Source organism: Acipenser ruthenus, chromosome 19 (genome assembly GCF_902713425.1).
Source record: "Acipenser ruthenus chromosome 19, fAciRut3.2 maternal haplotype, whole genome shotgun sequence".
In the NCBI taxonomy this organism is placed as follows: Eukaryota; Metazoa; Chordata; class Actinopteri; order Acipenseriformes; family Acipenseridae; genus Acipenser; species Acipenser ruthenus.
The window spans coordinates 31,894,047-31,909,516 of record NC_081207.1 but is presented as its reverse complement, the minus strand read 5'-3'; the positions used below and the strand labels follow the sequence as shown (position 1 = coordinate 31,909,516).

At 37.6% G+C, this 15,470-nt stretch overlaps 1 protein-coding gene across 2 annotated transcripts in view; it reads right to left on the bottom strand.

Annotated features, from left to right (window-relative positions):
• tox3 (TOX high mobility group box family member 3) overlaps window positions 1–14,914 on the bottom strand; it is a 37,501-nt gene extending 22,587 nt beyond the window's left edge. The window contains exons 1-2 of one of the 2 annotated variants that reach the window (XM_034040472.3): window positions 14,896–14,914; window positions 13,909–14,191 (exon numbers count right to left, since the gene is read on the bottom strand). In XM_034040472.3, coding sequence (XP_033896363.1) covers window positions 13,909–14,010 — 102 coding nt within the window. In that variant the 5' untranslated portion in view covers window positions 14,011–14,191; window positions 14,896–14,914. Of the gene's footprint in view, window positions 1–13,908; window positions 14,844–14,895 lie in introns of those variants that run through there. The other variant, XM_034040473.3, reaches the window with a different exon arrangement.
• Between the last annotated feature and the right edge of the window lie 556 nt (window positions 14,915–15,470).

Genomic DNA, 15,470 nt, shown 5'->3' with positions numbered 1-15,470 from the left:
AATACAAGACAGTCAATGACATTGACAGGCTAGATCAAGACAGTGCCACAAGTCATTTATGAGCTATTTATTGTATAATGAACTTGAATTACTGGTCATGAAGTTAGATTTGTGTCATTACAATTTGATTGTTATTCTTTGGTAACAATCGCTAAACCACATTTATTGAAGTTAATAATGAATTCTTAAACTAAAGTGCACCCATAAAAAGAACTCACAAACACACACCAGATTGCAAAACAGCAATACAACCTAATAAGAATGCACCACGATTAAATCAGTAATAACAACTAAAAAAACAACACGATAACCAACACAACCTTTGCAGACGCTGCTTCTTGCTCTACATGTTGTACTGTATGTGAAAGGCTTGCAATTGCTAAGTTTGTGCCAGTCATAATCAGGACTGTTTACAAAACAGCCTTTATCAAGCAAGCAATGGTATGCTGCCTCTTAAAGAGGGCATCTCGCACACCATACAGTTCTGCTTGCAGGAATCAGCTGTAGCCAGTTTCTGAACTGCACAGTATGTTCTTTACCGCTGCTGGCAAGACAGGTTTGTTTTTTTTGTTTGAATATGTGTTTCTTAGAAATGCTGCAATCACAATATATGTCATGCATTTAAGGCCAGAGAAATGGATAAGTTGTATATTTATGGCAGATCATACAATCTTTAATATGATGAAAAGTAATTATAATGCTTAGGGTCATACCTTATATATATATATATATATATATATATATATATATATATATATATATATATATATATATATATATATATATATAGTTGCAGACAAAAGTATTTGGTCAGTTAAAGAAAATGAGAAAAACCATAAAGAAAGTGATTTCTATAATTTCAAATTGTTCTATTGAAAGATATAAATTAGAGATTCAGCTTTATAATAAAACAACAAATTATTGCATAAATACACAAGAGTATTAGGGAACCCTTACATTAGTATTTTGTGTGCCCACCCTTTGCTTCCTTTACAGCTTGAAGTCTTTTTTTGTATTTTGAAACCAGTTCCTGGCATCTTTCCGGAGACATTTTTGCCCATTCTACAACACAAACAACTTTGAGTTCTGCAGTCGGCTTTGGTTTCCTTTTTGCAATAGCAGCCTTCAAGTCAATCCACAGCATCTCGATGGGATTCAAGTCTGAGGACTGAGATGGCCAATCCATAACTGTAATCTTCCTTTTTTTCAGAAATTCCTTTGTAGACTTTGCAGAATGCTTAGGGTCATTATCCTGTTGGAATACAAACTTCCGTCCAATAAGCCTTCTAGCACTGGCTACCAAATGAGACTGTAAAAGGTCTTGATATTTTGCAGCATTCATTGATCCTTCTACAATACAAAGGTCGCCAGTGCCTGAGGAAGAAAAACAAGCCCATACCATCACACAACCTCCACCATGTTTAACACTGGGCATGATTAACTTTTCTTTAAATTCTTCTCCCCTCTTCCTACAAACATATTCTTGCTTTCTTGGCAAAAAAAGTTATATTTTTGATTAATCTGACCATAAACTTTGGTTGAAGAAATCATCAGGCTTTTTCAAGTATTCAATGGAAAACTCCAATCGCTTTCTTTTGAGTATTGTTTTTAAGCATCTTGGTTTTCGCCCATGGACATTCATCTTGTTATGGTATCGTTGATCTTATCTCAATTCTTATGTCAAAAAATATTTGCTGCAATGCAAGGATTCTGCCGGGCTGCTCGAACGATTTTTTCAGATTTGGCAGAACTATTTCTTGGTCTTCCACATCTGGAGCTAGTTGCAGTAGTTCCTGTTCTCCTGTGTTTGTCAATAAAAGCCCACACAGTGCTTTTCGGTAAAACGAGTCTTTCTGCTATTTTTCTGGTAGTTTCTCATTTTTCATTTGGTTGTATCATTGCCATTTTGAGATTGTTGCTGTACTCTTTAGTTTTACCTGTTTTTTAATTTCCAGTTCATTTTTCAGCACTTGATGATTATGTTTTTATTTATTCCATAATTATCATCAGGTGTTGGTTTTCAAGCATGATAATTGTCAATCAGGGCAGCAGTGTGGAGTAGTGGTTAGGGCTCTGGACTCTTGACCGGAGGGTTGTGGGTTCAATCCCCAGTGGGGGACACTGCTGCTGTACCCTTGAGCAAGGTACTTTACCTAGATTGCTCCAGTAAAAACCCAACTGTATAAATGGGTAATTGTATGTAAAAAAAAATAAATAAATAAATAAAAATAATGTAATTGTATGTAAAAATAATGTGATATCTTGTAACAATTGTAAGTCGCCCTGGATAAGGGCGTCTGCTAAGAAATAAATAATAATAATTAGCAATGAATGGGTTTCATAAGAAATATGTTGATTGCCCAAATACTTTTAAAATTTATATGAAATTAGTTTGTGCATGTTATTTTTCATTTTATGCATGTTAGGTAATAATTTGTTGTTTTAGTATAAAGCTGAATCTCTACTTTAATGTATATCTTTAATGTATATCTTAAATGATGTTACAGTACACAATCAATATAATTTAGTCATGTGCTGGGCCGGGAAAGTAAAAGCGAAAACACCTTAAAAAATAAGTTGAAAGAGGATTCCAGTATATATCAATACACTGTACACTTTCACCTTCAACATGTACAGTATTTCCATTTCCCTCTGCTAAGTGTCTACTATCTCCTTCACACACTAGCAGCTAAGCAGACACTTAAGAACTCTTTTACCAAAGCCATAAATATTAGAGTTGACCTATCCTTTCAGGGCGAATCAGAGGAATAGAGCTAACTCTACACCTAAATATGACACTGATAAATGAAGCTGTGAGGTTGCACCACACATTTACCAGCCAGGGCCCTGTTCCCACCACGTGCCTCTTGTACAGCAATGTCTCTTCATTCATCTTCATTAGGCTTTCGTTTGACCTGCCTTCTCGCATCGCTGTCAGACCTGGGTCTGCAGGGAGCGGCTGTGCTTCCTAACAATGTACTCTGGATCTCTTCAATGTGATCTTCATGATACATCTGAATCAAACTTAATGAGGGACATGTGGTTTAGCAAGGGATAATGATCTGTAATTGAAAAAAACACTACGTAAACTCCTGTAAAATCATTCATTTTCAAGGTTCTATGTATTCGCTGGAAACGTTATTACAGTAGTGCATACTATACTTTTAATGTGAAGTTTATTATAGATCGATCGAGAGAGAGTACGAAACCAACCTGACTCACCAAATTTGCAAACTCAGGGGGTTTACCCTGAAGATACAGTACGTGTGAGTCAGCACCAGACACAATGCCAGCTCTCCATGTCTGCCTTTACCCTGAGCTGGATGGCCCTCAAATGCCTCTTTTTCACTGTACAATTGAGCCACGCCAGGGCCGTACCGAGCCCTCACGGCGCGCTTAAGAAGAGCCTGGGTTGTTTTTCCACTGCAGAGCCGATCCGTGCTACCGACGTCACACGCAACGAAAGACAGTTGCTATATTTTGTAAATATATTAGGAATTTCTTTACACAAATTTAACTGATAAAGTTCAATTAGTTCTGTTGAAGGGGAAAAAAGAAGGTTTTAAAAATATGATTTGCCAGATATTCTGTTTAAGGATAGTTGTTTTGCTATATTTTTTGTAAATGAGTTTAGAATTGTTTTATTTTCCGCATTCTTTTCTTTATATTAATATAATAAAGGTCAAGGATGAGAAATTTCGTAGAATTTTGTGTTTGAGTGTGTGAGTTAAGTCTACTGTACCTGCGGTTTATGTCCATTTGCTTCAAATTGTCAGAAATCCGGGCATAAACGTTCTCATTTCTGACGCACGAGTCCAGATCTTCCTGAACACTTCTATCTGCCCACAGAGAAACTAGAGCCTGCACTTCCTCAGCATCCCAAGGCTGTACTTTTTTCTCATCACATTCGCTGCCCGCCATGTTGTTTGTTGTTTGTCTTTCTGGAGTGTACTGACTGACGCAATGTAATGACGAAAATCCTTAACCCCACCCCTGGCCTCGAACTCGAACTGGAAAGCCACGCCTTTCATTTCTATTGCAATATAGGGTTTAATACTTAGGGGTCTGATACTTTTTAGTGGTTTGGGTATGTACAGTAGAGCAGATCGTGCAGTCATACTGGTGCTAAAAACACATCTGCATTTGAATTGCCACGAGCGTCCCTCTGTAGAGTAAATGCACTGATGAATGTACTGTGCTAGTAAGTTGTTTTCCGTATGCAACTTGGCTATTGTAGTTGTCTCAGGTAGATGTGATGTACATACTGCAACACTAGATGACTCAATGAAAGTTTATCACAGAGCGTGTTACTGTATCACCACCCACCAGTTACTACTGTACACTGACAACAAATTAGCAACTTGGATTCAACATAAATTATTTTTTATGATTCAGAGCATCAACTTTGGTGATAGAATAAAAAAGGACAATAAAAGCAGTTGCATAAGCCTCAATAACAGGTCATACAATTCTTGACTTCTGAATGCACTTGTACAGGATCCTTGTTGCATACTGCACATGCTCACACTCCAGCACTGTGCAAGGTTCCACTTGTCGACAGCATACTTTATGAAGCTGCTATTTACAGTGCACTTTCTATATTGAAGTTATTGCTTTTTTTTATTACACTGGCAGAGCAGCAATCCGGACAACATAACAGTCACTTATTAACAATCACATGATAATTTGGCATGTACTGTAAGATCCATTTATCATAATAATACTGTAGCACCATGCCCATAGACAAGGTAATTATTATGTTGTTATTGATAACAATCCCCTTTCACACCAGCCAGTAGTTGTTTACATAGAAAACACTACTACTGTAAAGAGATTATATATATATATATATATATATATATATATATATATATATATATATATATATATATATATATATATATATATATATATATATACAAAAGCAGTCTAAAGAGATATGACTTAAAAGTCACTAATATTTTCATGCTTTTGAATATTTAATTTTCCTTTACAGATATGCTCACTAAATATAAATGTTTGACTGGCAATTAAAATTGCCTGCCTGTCTGTCTACGATTGTTATCCATTTGTACACATGACCGTTGCTCCGAATTGCACAACTTAAAAATAACCGATAACTAAATTAAAAATCTTCAAATTCAAAAATGTATATGTACATTGTTATGGTCTTCAAACAGCTCTGAAACAGAAGTTGTCCTGCAGTAGTCGGCTACAAGGTATTTCAGCCCATCACATCGTCTGTGGCTTACAAAGGTTACACCATGCTCCATACTGTAATGCCCTGAGCAAAAAAACACAGAAGCATGACAGTACACAAGGTCACTTTTGTAAAAAAAAAAAAAATGCTAAAGTTCTTCCTCCCTGTGACAGAGATCGAATGATTCTTGGTGTTAGATCTCCCTGCCGAACTGTGAGGGCACTGTGTAAAGGGAACAGAGTACCGTAGACTAGATGGAGCAACAATTAATTCCCAGGGTTGGGCGGAAGTCGGCCATCTTGAAAAGGAGCGGAGCTACAGTACACTAAATCATCGACCCAGAAGGGAAACGATGTGGTAGCCGTGGATTGGAGGAGCGGTTGCAATCGTTAACTTAGGGGTTATTGTTGAAGGTATTTAAGGGGATGTAGTTAAGTGATCTGTTTCTTTGTAAATGGTTAGAAGGTAACTGAAAGGAGAACTATGCTGTAATACCGTGAATATAATACCGTTTGTTTGTCGTTATTAATACACTGTCTGTGTTTTGTTAGACGGCTAAACACAATCCAGCAGCTGTCGCTTAAGGCCAGCACGAACCTGGACAACACTTCACCTTGTTTCACTAAAGAACTGTATTTTCACTACGAGCACTAGAGCATGCACTGTGGACTTGTGTTTGTGTCTGTGTTCCGTTCATTTCCACCCACACGTGACTATTATTAAACGGGACCAAACCGGGGATTAAAACAGAGCAATATACGCCGCTGTATTGCCTATTAACATTGTTATTATTTACTGCTGTTTCGCCATCAGGCAATTGGATTATACAAATAAAACAACATTGCACCTGGATTATTATTGTCTGTCTGATTATTGATCACCTGCACCTGCACACTGTTAACCACTTTGCCACACACCCTTACAGACGTTATTTTTAAAACTACAGTGCAGAACCCCTAGTAGACTTGCTTTAGTGTCCTTTGCATAGGTTGGACAGACTTCAGTACAAATACTTCAATATCTCTTCTTTCTAGCTGATTTATTGTTATAGAACGGAAGTGGCATTTTTATTGCCTCTTCAGGATCTCAGACACTATACAGCTCAGAGGCGGGACATGGTAGCCACTTCACAACAGGGGTGGAATGAAGACTCATATTGTATAGCAGTTCTCCCATTCCAGGTTTTGCTACAAGCTTGATTAGCCTCAGTGTGTATAGGCAACAAGCTCAGGTGTGTCCTACAAAACTGATAGTACAACCAGGAACGTTTCAAACTGCACTCTTGTAATCTACAGTAGATGGGGTGGAAAACACCTCAACAGGACATATTGAAGGAGGGGGGTTCATCAGAAACCATTTCAGCAGGTTTCAAAAATCAGAATCGAATTGGGGACTGGGGCAGATTTAAACGTATAAACAAACAGCTCATGCCCAGTCTTTACATTAAATAAACTTGCTTAGTATTTTCTTGCTTATTTTTGTAAAAATGGTGCAATTTGTGCTTTGGAGACGAGACCTCCAAAACCAGAAACATTAAAAGGAAAGAGATGTAATTTGATTCACACCCTGCATTAAACCATGTAACCCTAACGCAATCCAAATACAACACAGTCTTAGACTACGAGGGTGCTCAATGTTCTCCCCAATGAGCAATCCGTCTACTGAAGGTCACAGCGCAGTTAAACAGGCAGGAAACCTTAATGAAAATTGTTCAGCGTATCATTATTTTTACAGTGTTTCATTACGGAAGGTTAACCTTGGATAACTCGAAATGAACACTTTAATCAACTGTCCATAATCTCTCCGATACAATAACCATTCCGTTTCTCGTCTCTTTATCAGCTTGTGGAAATTTTCCTTGCCTCATTAAATAATGCTTTTCAAATCCCTGCAGGTGTGGGGAGAGTCAAATGAAATAATAGCACATGGGATGGTTGTCTTGGCCATTAAAAGAACCAAGTTGAGTAGTAAAATAAATCAATGAATCACTGATACTGTACAATCAATGAATCCTGATCCCCAGTAATCTTGACAGAGAGGTGTCTCTGTACTGTAGCATGCTGGGGAACTCCAGCCCTCGGGGGCTAGTCTACACCAGGCTCAACAGGTACTGTTGAATGGAATAATAAACTCAATAAGAAATAAGCCTAATACATATTTGAATGTTATTTTTGACCTTACAGCAGAGTGTTTGGAATTGTGGATGCCTTTTTACCCTCCACTCCTTATTCCACGGCACTATACCCACACCATGCTCTCCTGTATTACATTAACTTGTGTAACACACATGGAAAACAGCTTTACTGGGTTTACTTTAAGTGAGCCTTTCTATAAAATCCTAAAATGCAATATTCAGTTATGTCCAAAGACATGTTTTATAAGCATTTTGGCCAATAAAACTGCATCAGCAATAAAGCAATCACTGTACAGCTTTTGAGATAACTACAAAGCAAATATTTTTCCAGTTTCAAAATAGCCATGTGTAATAAATATTAGAGCACTGCAAAAAATAAATAAATAAATCTACAACCCATGTGTTTTGTAGTTAGTAAAGACTTTTTTTTTTGTATCATTAATACGGATGCAGACTGATCTTCCTGGTACTCTGTACAAATGTATTTCACGTACACTGTAGGAACATTACTGATTATTGTGTGCGTTTCAGCAGTTTAAATGGTTGATCCAGTCCCTGTACTATTTCATGCCCTTAAATTATTTCAGATTACTTCCTTTAGAAAAGGATGAAACCTCTTAGAAAGACTAACTGAATCTTCACAATACCATCTACTGTAGTTCAGGGATTATTATGGAGCAACTTTAAATGTGTGTATCTGCAGCACGTATCTACATACCAAAGAGAAACAAAACCAATGGAATTCTAGCCATTCTGCATGACACACGAGATTTATTAAATCACCCATCCAGAAATGATGGACTTGCTGTTTGAAATCTGCTTAATACAAAGTACTACCAGCTTCTAGGGAAAATGGGATTTCTGCTGTAATAAGCCAGTGAGGTTGATCCTGTCAGTGATATACCGAGTCCGACAGAAATGGAATATCACAGCCCTATAAAAGAATACACACTGATCTGATAAGATCCAGTGCATGCTGGACATTAGCTATGCTTTCTAATCTAAGCTCATATTGCCCACTGCAGTTACTGTATATGGGTAGTAGTTTCCAATATAAATATAATGTGATCTCAGCAAAAGCATTGTTTAAAATGCAAGACATTCAGTCTTGAACAAAGAAGACACACAGTGATCTGATTCAAGCATTCAAAATCCTAAAAGGTATAGACAATGTCGACCTAGGGGACTTTTTCGACCTGAAAAAAAGAAACAAGGACCAGGGGTCACAAATGGAGATTAGATAAAGAGGCATTCAGAACAGAAAATAGGAGGCACTTTTTTACACAGAGAATTGTGAGGGTCTGGAACCAACTCCCCAGTAATGTTGTTGAAGCCGACACCCTGGGATCCTTCAAGAAGCTGCTTGATGAGATTCTGGGATCAATAAGCTACTAACAACCAAACGAGCAAGATGGGCCGAATGGCCTCCTCTCGTTTGTAAACTTTCTTATGTTCTTAACATTGTACTGTATACAAACTTGATCTTGACTATAAATAATGACCACACTGCACCTAAGCAGTCTTTAAAAAGAAAGAAACAAAGCAGTAATATAAAAATGTGGTCAAGTTTGCAAAAGGCTACTCTTTAAAAAAAAAATGCAATATAAATAGTTTAATAATGCAGCAATGCATAATGAAGCAGATGCCACGATGTGCCTAGAATACAGTTACACCAATAGAATTACTGGTGACGGTCCTGTTGTACCAAAGCGTTCTCCGGTATGAAAGATGGCACAATCAAATTTAACAATGTCACTATGTCACCGGCATGTTCTGTCACCTCATTGATAGCAACCCCAAGGGAATGATCCAATTAGCTTATACAAGAGTAGAAAGATTGCACTTGTGTGCATATTAAAAAAATAAAAGCATGACTTGTAAATGCTTTCCTGCGTTTAGATAAGAAGAAACAAGAAAGAGCGTGTGTTTTTAAACATTTCTAATTTTCAGGGCAAAGACTTCTGGCCGAGAGTGGGATTAAAAACATTTTTTTTTTTTTTTCTTTTCCTTTTACGATATATGATCATGGAAACAGTGTACCTGTATAGTAGCCAGGATTACTATCTTTCACTACAGAATTTCCCTTGTATACATAGAATTAGATTGAGCTGGCAAGCCTTGTTTCTGTCATAATGACAGGAGTAACCCCTTTTATTAAGGGTTCTTCCTGTAGATACACCACACTTCCATAAAAATCACTCTTGATCAACCCCACACACAGTGCACACCGTGCTTTGTGGGGATGGCTGCTTTAGTGCAGTGCTTCGGACATACAGTCAAAGAATATGTTGAAACACAGTATGGAAACTCCAGCACCTAAACTGAGGAATTAGGACGTGCTAAGCTAATGCCAAACACATTACTTTCAAGAGAATGGTGCTTTCAAAGAAGCATAGTGTACAAACAAAGCAAGCGCTTTACAAGCGCACTGTACCATGGTGGTTTCCAACACAAACATGTTGACAGTGCAATATAGGGTCCGTTCAACAAAGCTTTTACTCAGGAGCTACTAAAAGAACGTTTTGATGTATTAAATAAAAAGTCTGATTGGTCCGTTTTAGAACTTGGAAGCGGTTTTATTTAGTTATTTCGTTCTGCTCTATTTCTTTATTAGATTAGATTCGATTTGATTAGGTTGTGTGCCTGGAAAGTGATTTTCAGGTGCAGCAGTGTTGTTATTAAGCACAATAATCACAATGACCTGGTTTGAAATATGAAAATGTGTTCATATTTATTTGACGCCTAGAAAAGATTTTGCTCGCCACGGTACAGTGTATCAACCTAAAGAGGTATGAGGAGACACAGTAAAAAACAAAACCACTGTAACAGACAACCACAGCCTGGTATTGCAAGTTCTTATTCTAATCCAATCATTCCCTTTGCGTGTCACAACACATCCACCACAAAGCATCATTAATATGGAAACCAATGAGGAATTATCAGTCAATATAGTTATCAACAGAAGATAAATAAACAATGCTAAACAACTATCTGTACTATCACAAAGGTCCACATTTGTAAAACACTGCATTTCTGAATCTTTAAAATCATTGATCTAAGAGTGATACACGTTGGGTTGATTTTTCTAGTCCCAGTAGGCCAACCAACTCAGCACAGTTCGCAGGTCCGACATTCGGAGTTAGACAGAATACTGTTCGTCGGTCTGCTTTGCAAATGTTTGTTTGAAGTAAAAGAAAAATTAAAAAAAAAAAAACCACACAGTTGAAATGTTCTGGACAAGAAGTGCTTGATGCATCCTTTTAAATGTCTTCCTGAGGCTTCAGTTTAGTTGTCATTAAGGGGTGTTCTGGCAGTGCTGGGGAATTGATAAATGGACTGCATTCTACTCTACCGGAGGGAACAACAAAGCAGGACTTTGTTTGCACTGTCAGCCATGGTACCTTACAGGATGAATTACTTTAACAACTTTTTCTGTATCAGAATCAACCTGCCATTAGCCGAGCCTGTAGAATCCTAGTTGCCGGCTCCTTTTGAGTGCTACAGTACTTGATTTCAAATAAATCACATTGCATGGTGCCCTTTCAAACAGCACCATATGCTTCATATTACAGTATGGGGAGGGGCGAGACAGTTTTGCTTCTTTTTTAACAAAACCATTATAGAACTTTCCAGTTACAGGAACGGACACACGTATACTTATTAAACACTTGCCAGCGCACTTTGATTTGAATTCACTGAAGATCTTTAACATCATACTCGGTCTGCATGTTTAATACATTTCACTCTAAAAGTGCTGCCACTGCTGTTTCCTATAAATGAAATACAATGTACAACAGCGCACAGAATTCTTGAATTGCACTCAATAATTAGTCAAGAGGAATCTTCACCAGTGATGTTTCTGGTTTTTTCCCCCCACGTTAGAACTTTCATATCAAAGCACTTTGTTAAAGCAACACCCTGCTGAGACAACTCTGTCATACACCTGAACATAATCCAGCGTATTCAATATGAAATGCAAGGATAGCATGGAGGTGCAGAGAAAGCACCTCCCAAACTGCACAAGCGATGGAAAACTTTCAGCAACGCACCAAATAAACTAAACACATGAAACACGGATTGTGGTGCTTTACAAATCTGTGAATCGTTTAGTGGTTAGAAGAGAACGCTATGGATCAAACAAATAGAGTAAGCAAATGGGGTTTTGTATTGCCCATATACAGGGTTTGTGTATAAGCCACACACACGTGTATTTTATTGGGTTATATTTACAACAATGATTTGGGTGTTTTTATTACTACCTTGAGTCGGTTTATATAACAGACATGTTCATTTGATGTTTGTTTTTGCAGTGACATTCTATTAGCGTATCTATGGCTACATAATGTCACCACCTTAATGAAAGGCAAGCTACAGTACATCACAGTTCACAGGTTGATTCATGATATACAAACACTACCAAAAGAATACAACTTGGCTTGTAAATAAGCATATCATGATCAAAGAAAATTAAAACATTTGTACCCTAACTATTCATTTTGCAAAGCCCTATAGTCACCATCAAGCTAATTAGCTTACATTTTGAACACTGGAGCAAATTCTGTTGTTGCCTTCCATTAATTGCCACATGAACTCAACGTCACGTCCAGGCTGCCAACGTTATAACAATTTAAGAAATACTAAAAGAAACTTCATAAATGGCAAACGTTTCAACTAGAAGTCTTTCTCGAAGTCAAAATGTTTGTCCTTGAATTTATTACATTTGTTTTCAAGACTATTGAATGTTTAATGGTTATAACAAAAGAAAACAAGCCCTTTTTCCAAGGCTATGCCAAACATTTATATAGAATATTCTAACATGCAAGTGTGTAAAAGTACTTTGTATTGAAAGGCACTTTGGTTACCAATTACAACTTTCGCAGGCATACAGAACTACAACATATACATTGAACTTATTTTGGCAACTATAAATCTGCCACAATGTACCGTTTAATAATACTGTCTGAATGGCTTTGATGTGATATACAAAAACCCCAATGAAAGCCTGCTAATGCTTGATTCAGTATAGCAATTCAGCAATCCCGCTAACCACAGTTTAAGTCTTTAATGAATGGCATTAACATTTCAGATTCAAAACTAAGCCTGCACGATCTCAAGCTGCTTTTAAAATGCTCTCTGGCTGATTGACATGCTTAATGCATTTACTGTACTGCGATCAGGATCATTGGAATTACCAGTGTCAATATTTTGCCAGGTTAGTTATTTTCACAGCTTCCAAGTATAATTTCATGACGCTGGAGTCTGTCATCTATATTAACAGCTCAATAGAAACATGATGGGTTCTACCCTCAAACTGGGCCACAGTACCACAGATGACTAGATTAGTTTACAGAGGGGCACTTGTGTGCATGCAAGCTTTACTTGTGTTTATTTTGTATAGGCTACTCTCTTAAATAATTGTTGACGTGTGTGCTTGCTTACCTTTCCATCAAATCAAAAACTATTAGGGGGAGATGCAATAATAATAATAATAATAATAATAATAATAATAATAATAATAATAGAAGGATGTCCCTGTGTTAGTAAAACCATCTCAAACTCATGCAAACATAAGAATGTATAAAACATACTGCACACTATCACTGGCACTACACTAGAGAGTAAAGGTCACCATAGAACAACCCCACACAAGAACTGGAATGGATCCTCCGGTACCCATTCGGGTCCAGTATGATGTGGAGGCCACATCAATAACTTTTAAATTCCACCTTTTTCCTCCCTCAGTCCTTCTGGTTTCAAATCGACCAGCCATTGTGCCGTTTGAACAGTACCTGAATGACAGCTCTTTGTTCATAGAGATCTCCAACTGTTGATACCATGTTTTCCTAAAAGCCCGCCACGGCACTGTATGGCAGCAGACTTGCACTGTATAGCATATAGCATCATACATCTAAAAAGTTTTAGTATGCAATTGAAAGTTATGCAGGCTCGCTTGGAAAGCTGCGTTTGCAATGCAATACTCTTAAGCAGCTATCTAGCATTCCATCAAGGCTCACGTGTATGGAAGTTAACTGTATTGTATATATCAATGTTGCACTAAAAAAAACCAAAAAAAGTCTTGAAATAAATGGAGCCTTGGACCCTTTGTATATTGTTCTGGTTGCTTATCGAAAATGACACATCACCCGAAGCAAGCGTTGACATGGTTCTCTAGAACTGTTGTTTGTTGACACAAAATAGAATAAAAAACTTGCAAGGAAGTTTAAGAAACAGCATATTATTATTATGATGATGATGATGCACTTTTTACACACCAGTAATTACTGTTCACAAAACAGTGGTCTGCATCAAGAACGTGGACCAGCTGCAGCACTGAAGACACTACAGTACAAAGTGTTCACTGCTGGCTGACTGACTGAGTCCAGCCGTGCAAATGATCCATTCAAACACAAACCGGATGAAATAAAACATTTAAAAACAAGGGGTTAATATAATAACAATAAATAAACAACGTAACGATTTTCACCAATGCACAAATCAATATGCACCGTGTGTGTGTGTAAATACAAAAAACAATACATTAATTAATCAATTCAATAATAAATACATTGTTCACCTTATTATAGTTGTAGTACCCTAGGCACTGGGATAAATCCAGGTTAGGCGGCTCTCCTGATATACCGGTCCCAGCAGCAGCTGGATAAAACCGTACATCCATGATTTCCTTTTTTTATTATTATTATTTATTTATTTATTTATTTATTTGGATACAGGAATTTGCAAATCGGGGTAACTGCTTTTCCAGAGTGTTTTCTCCCTTTTCTTGGTTCTTCGTTCTTGTTATATCCACATTCCAGTGAGTGATATGTGTGCTGCTCCAGTCGCTGTGTGGTTTACAGCTGTGGAGATAGAGATGTGTTTAGTCAAATCCACCTTTTTACAGTAGTTTCAGAACTCGGTTATACATGTACACTAGGTCGCTCGGTCTCCAGTGATATTAGTAGCTGTTTCTTCAGTGCTGGTGTTGTTGTATTTTAAAGCCCTCAAGTCGTGCCAAGCCGCTGTGTTTGCCCATGCATTTGGGAGCAGCTGCCGTACACAAAGAAGCCACGCGACCCGGCACTGAGAAGGCTGCAAAAAAGCAAGCTTCACCCACTGCGTGATGTAGGGTGCTGATAACAAATTTTAAAAAAAGAAAGAAAAGAACAAACTCGCCAGGAAATGGGGGAGGATCTGCCACCACTCGCACTCCCCTTCTTTTTTTCTCGTCTTTTTTTTTCCAGTGGTAAAGGATAAAGTTGAGGATAAATAAATCACACTAGCAAACGAGGTGTTGTAAAAGGAAAACGAAAAGAGGAAAAAAAAACCTGCCTTGCGAGACTTTGTTTAAAGCTTTGGGTTTTTGTTTTTTTTTTAAAGAAAAAAAAGAAAAAAAAGAAAAAAAAACGTGTGCGATGCTAAGCCTTCTGCCCAACGGTCACAGTTTGTAGTTTTTAAGTACTGAAGCACTCCAGATCTGCTACTGGCACTGCTCCCTGGCACTAATGAATTAAGTAAGTAAAACATGGGACGGACCAGAGCCACACCCAGAGACGCCGCTTACCACTCCCCCAGAGACAGCAGCTGCCACTACACAACCACAGCGCTCCGAGCTCCGGCTACACCGCTCCAGAGCGGAGCGGACCAGCCCCGTTCAATAAACTTGTTTTTGTTTAGATTTTTTTTTAGGGGTTGAGCGAAGGTTATCTTCCACCAGCTAGTTCTGTCAGATCAACAGAGATAGATACTCTGTATGATATTTGTTTATTTAAAAACAAACTATAGATTACTTTAGAGAAACAAAACTTCTATAGCTGTACTGTACATATACCGTATCTGTACATCACTCCAGTGTCTATTGATATCTGTATAGATTTGCACAGGTATCTGTAATTTTCTGCAGATCTGTAAAACTGACCTGCATTGCTTTAATTTCTGTGGATTTCTATGAATATGCGATTTCGATGTGCTTTTTTTATTAAGGATAATATGACTTCAAATAACTCTCTAACGTTTTTCAATTAATACGAAATTGCTTTATGTATTGAAATATTTAAATCAGGATACACACTTGAGGTGAAACCTCAAGTTCAAGGGGGGGGCCTAGAAGCAAGAAAGGTGCTAATGCAACAATCGTAG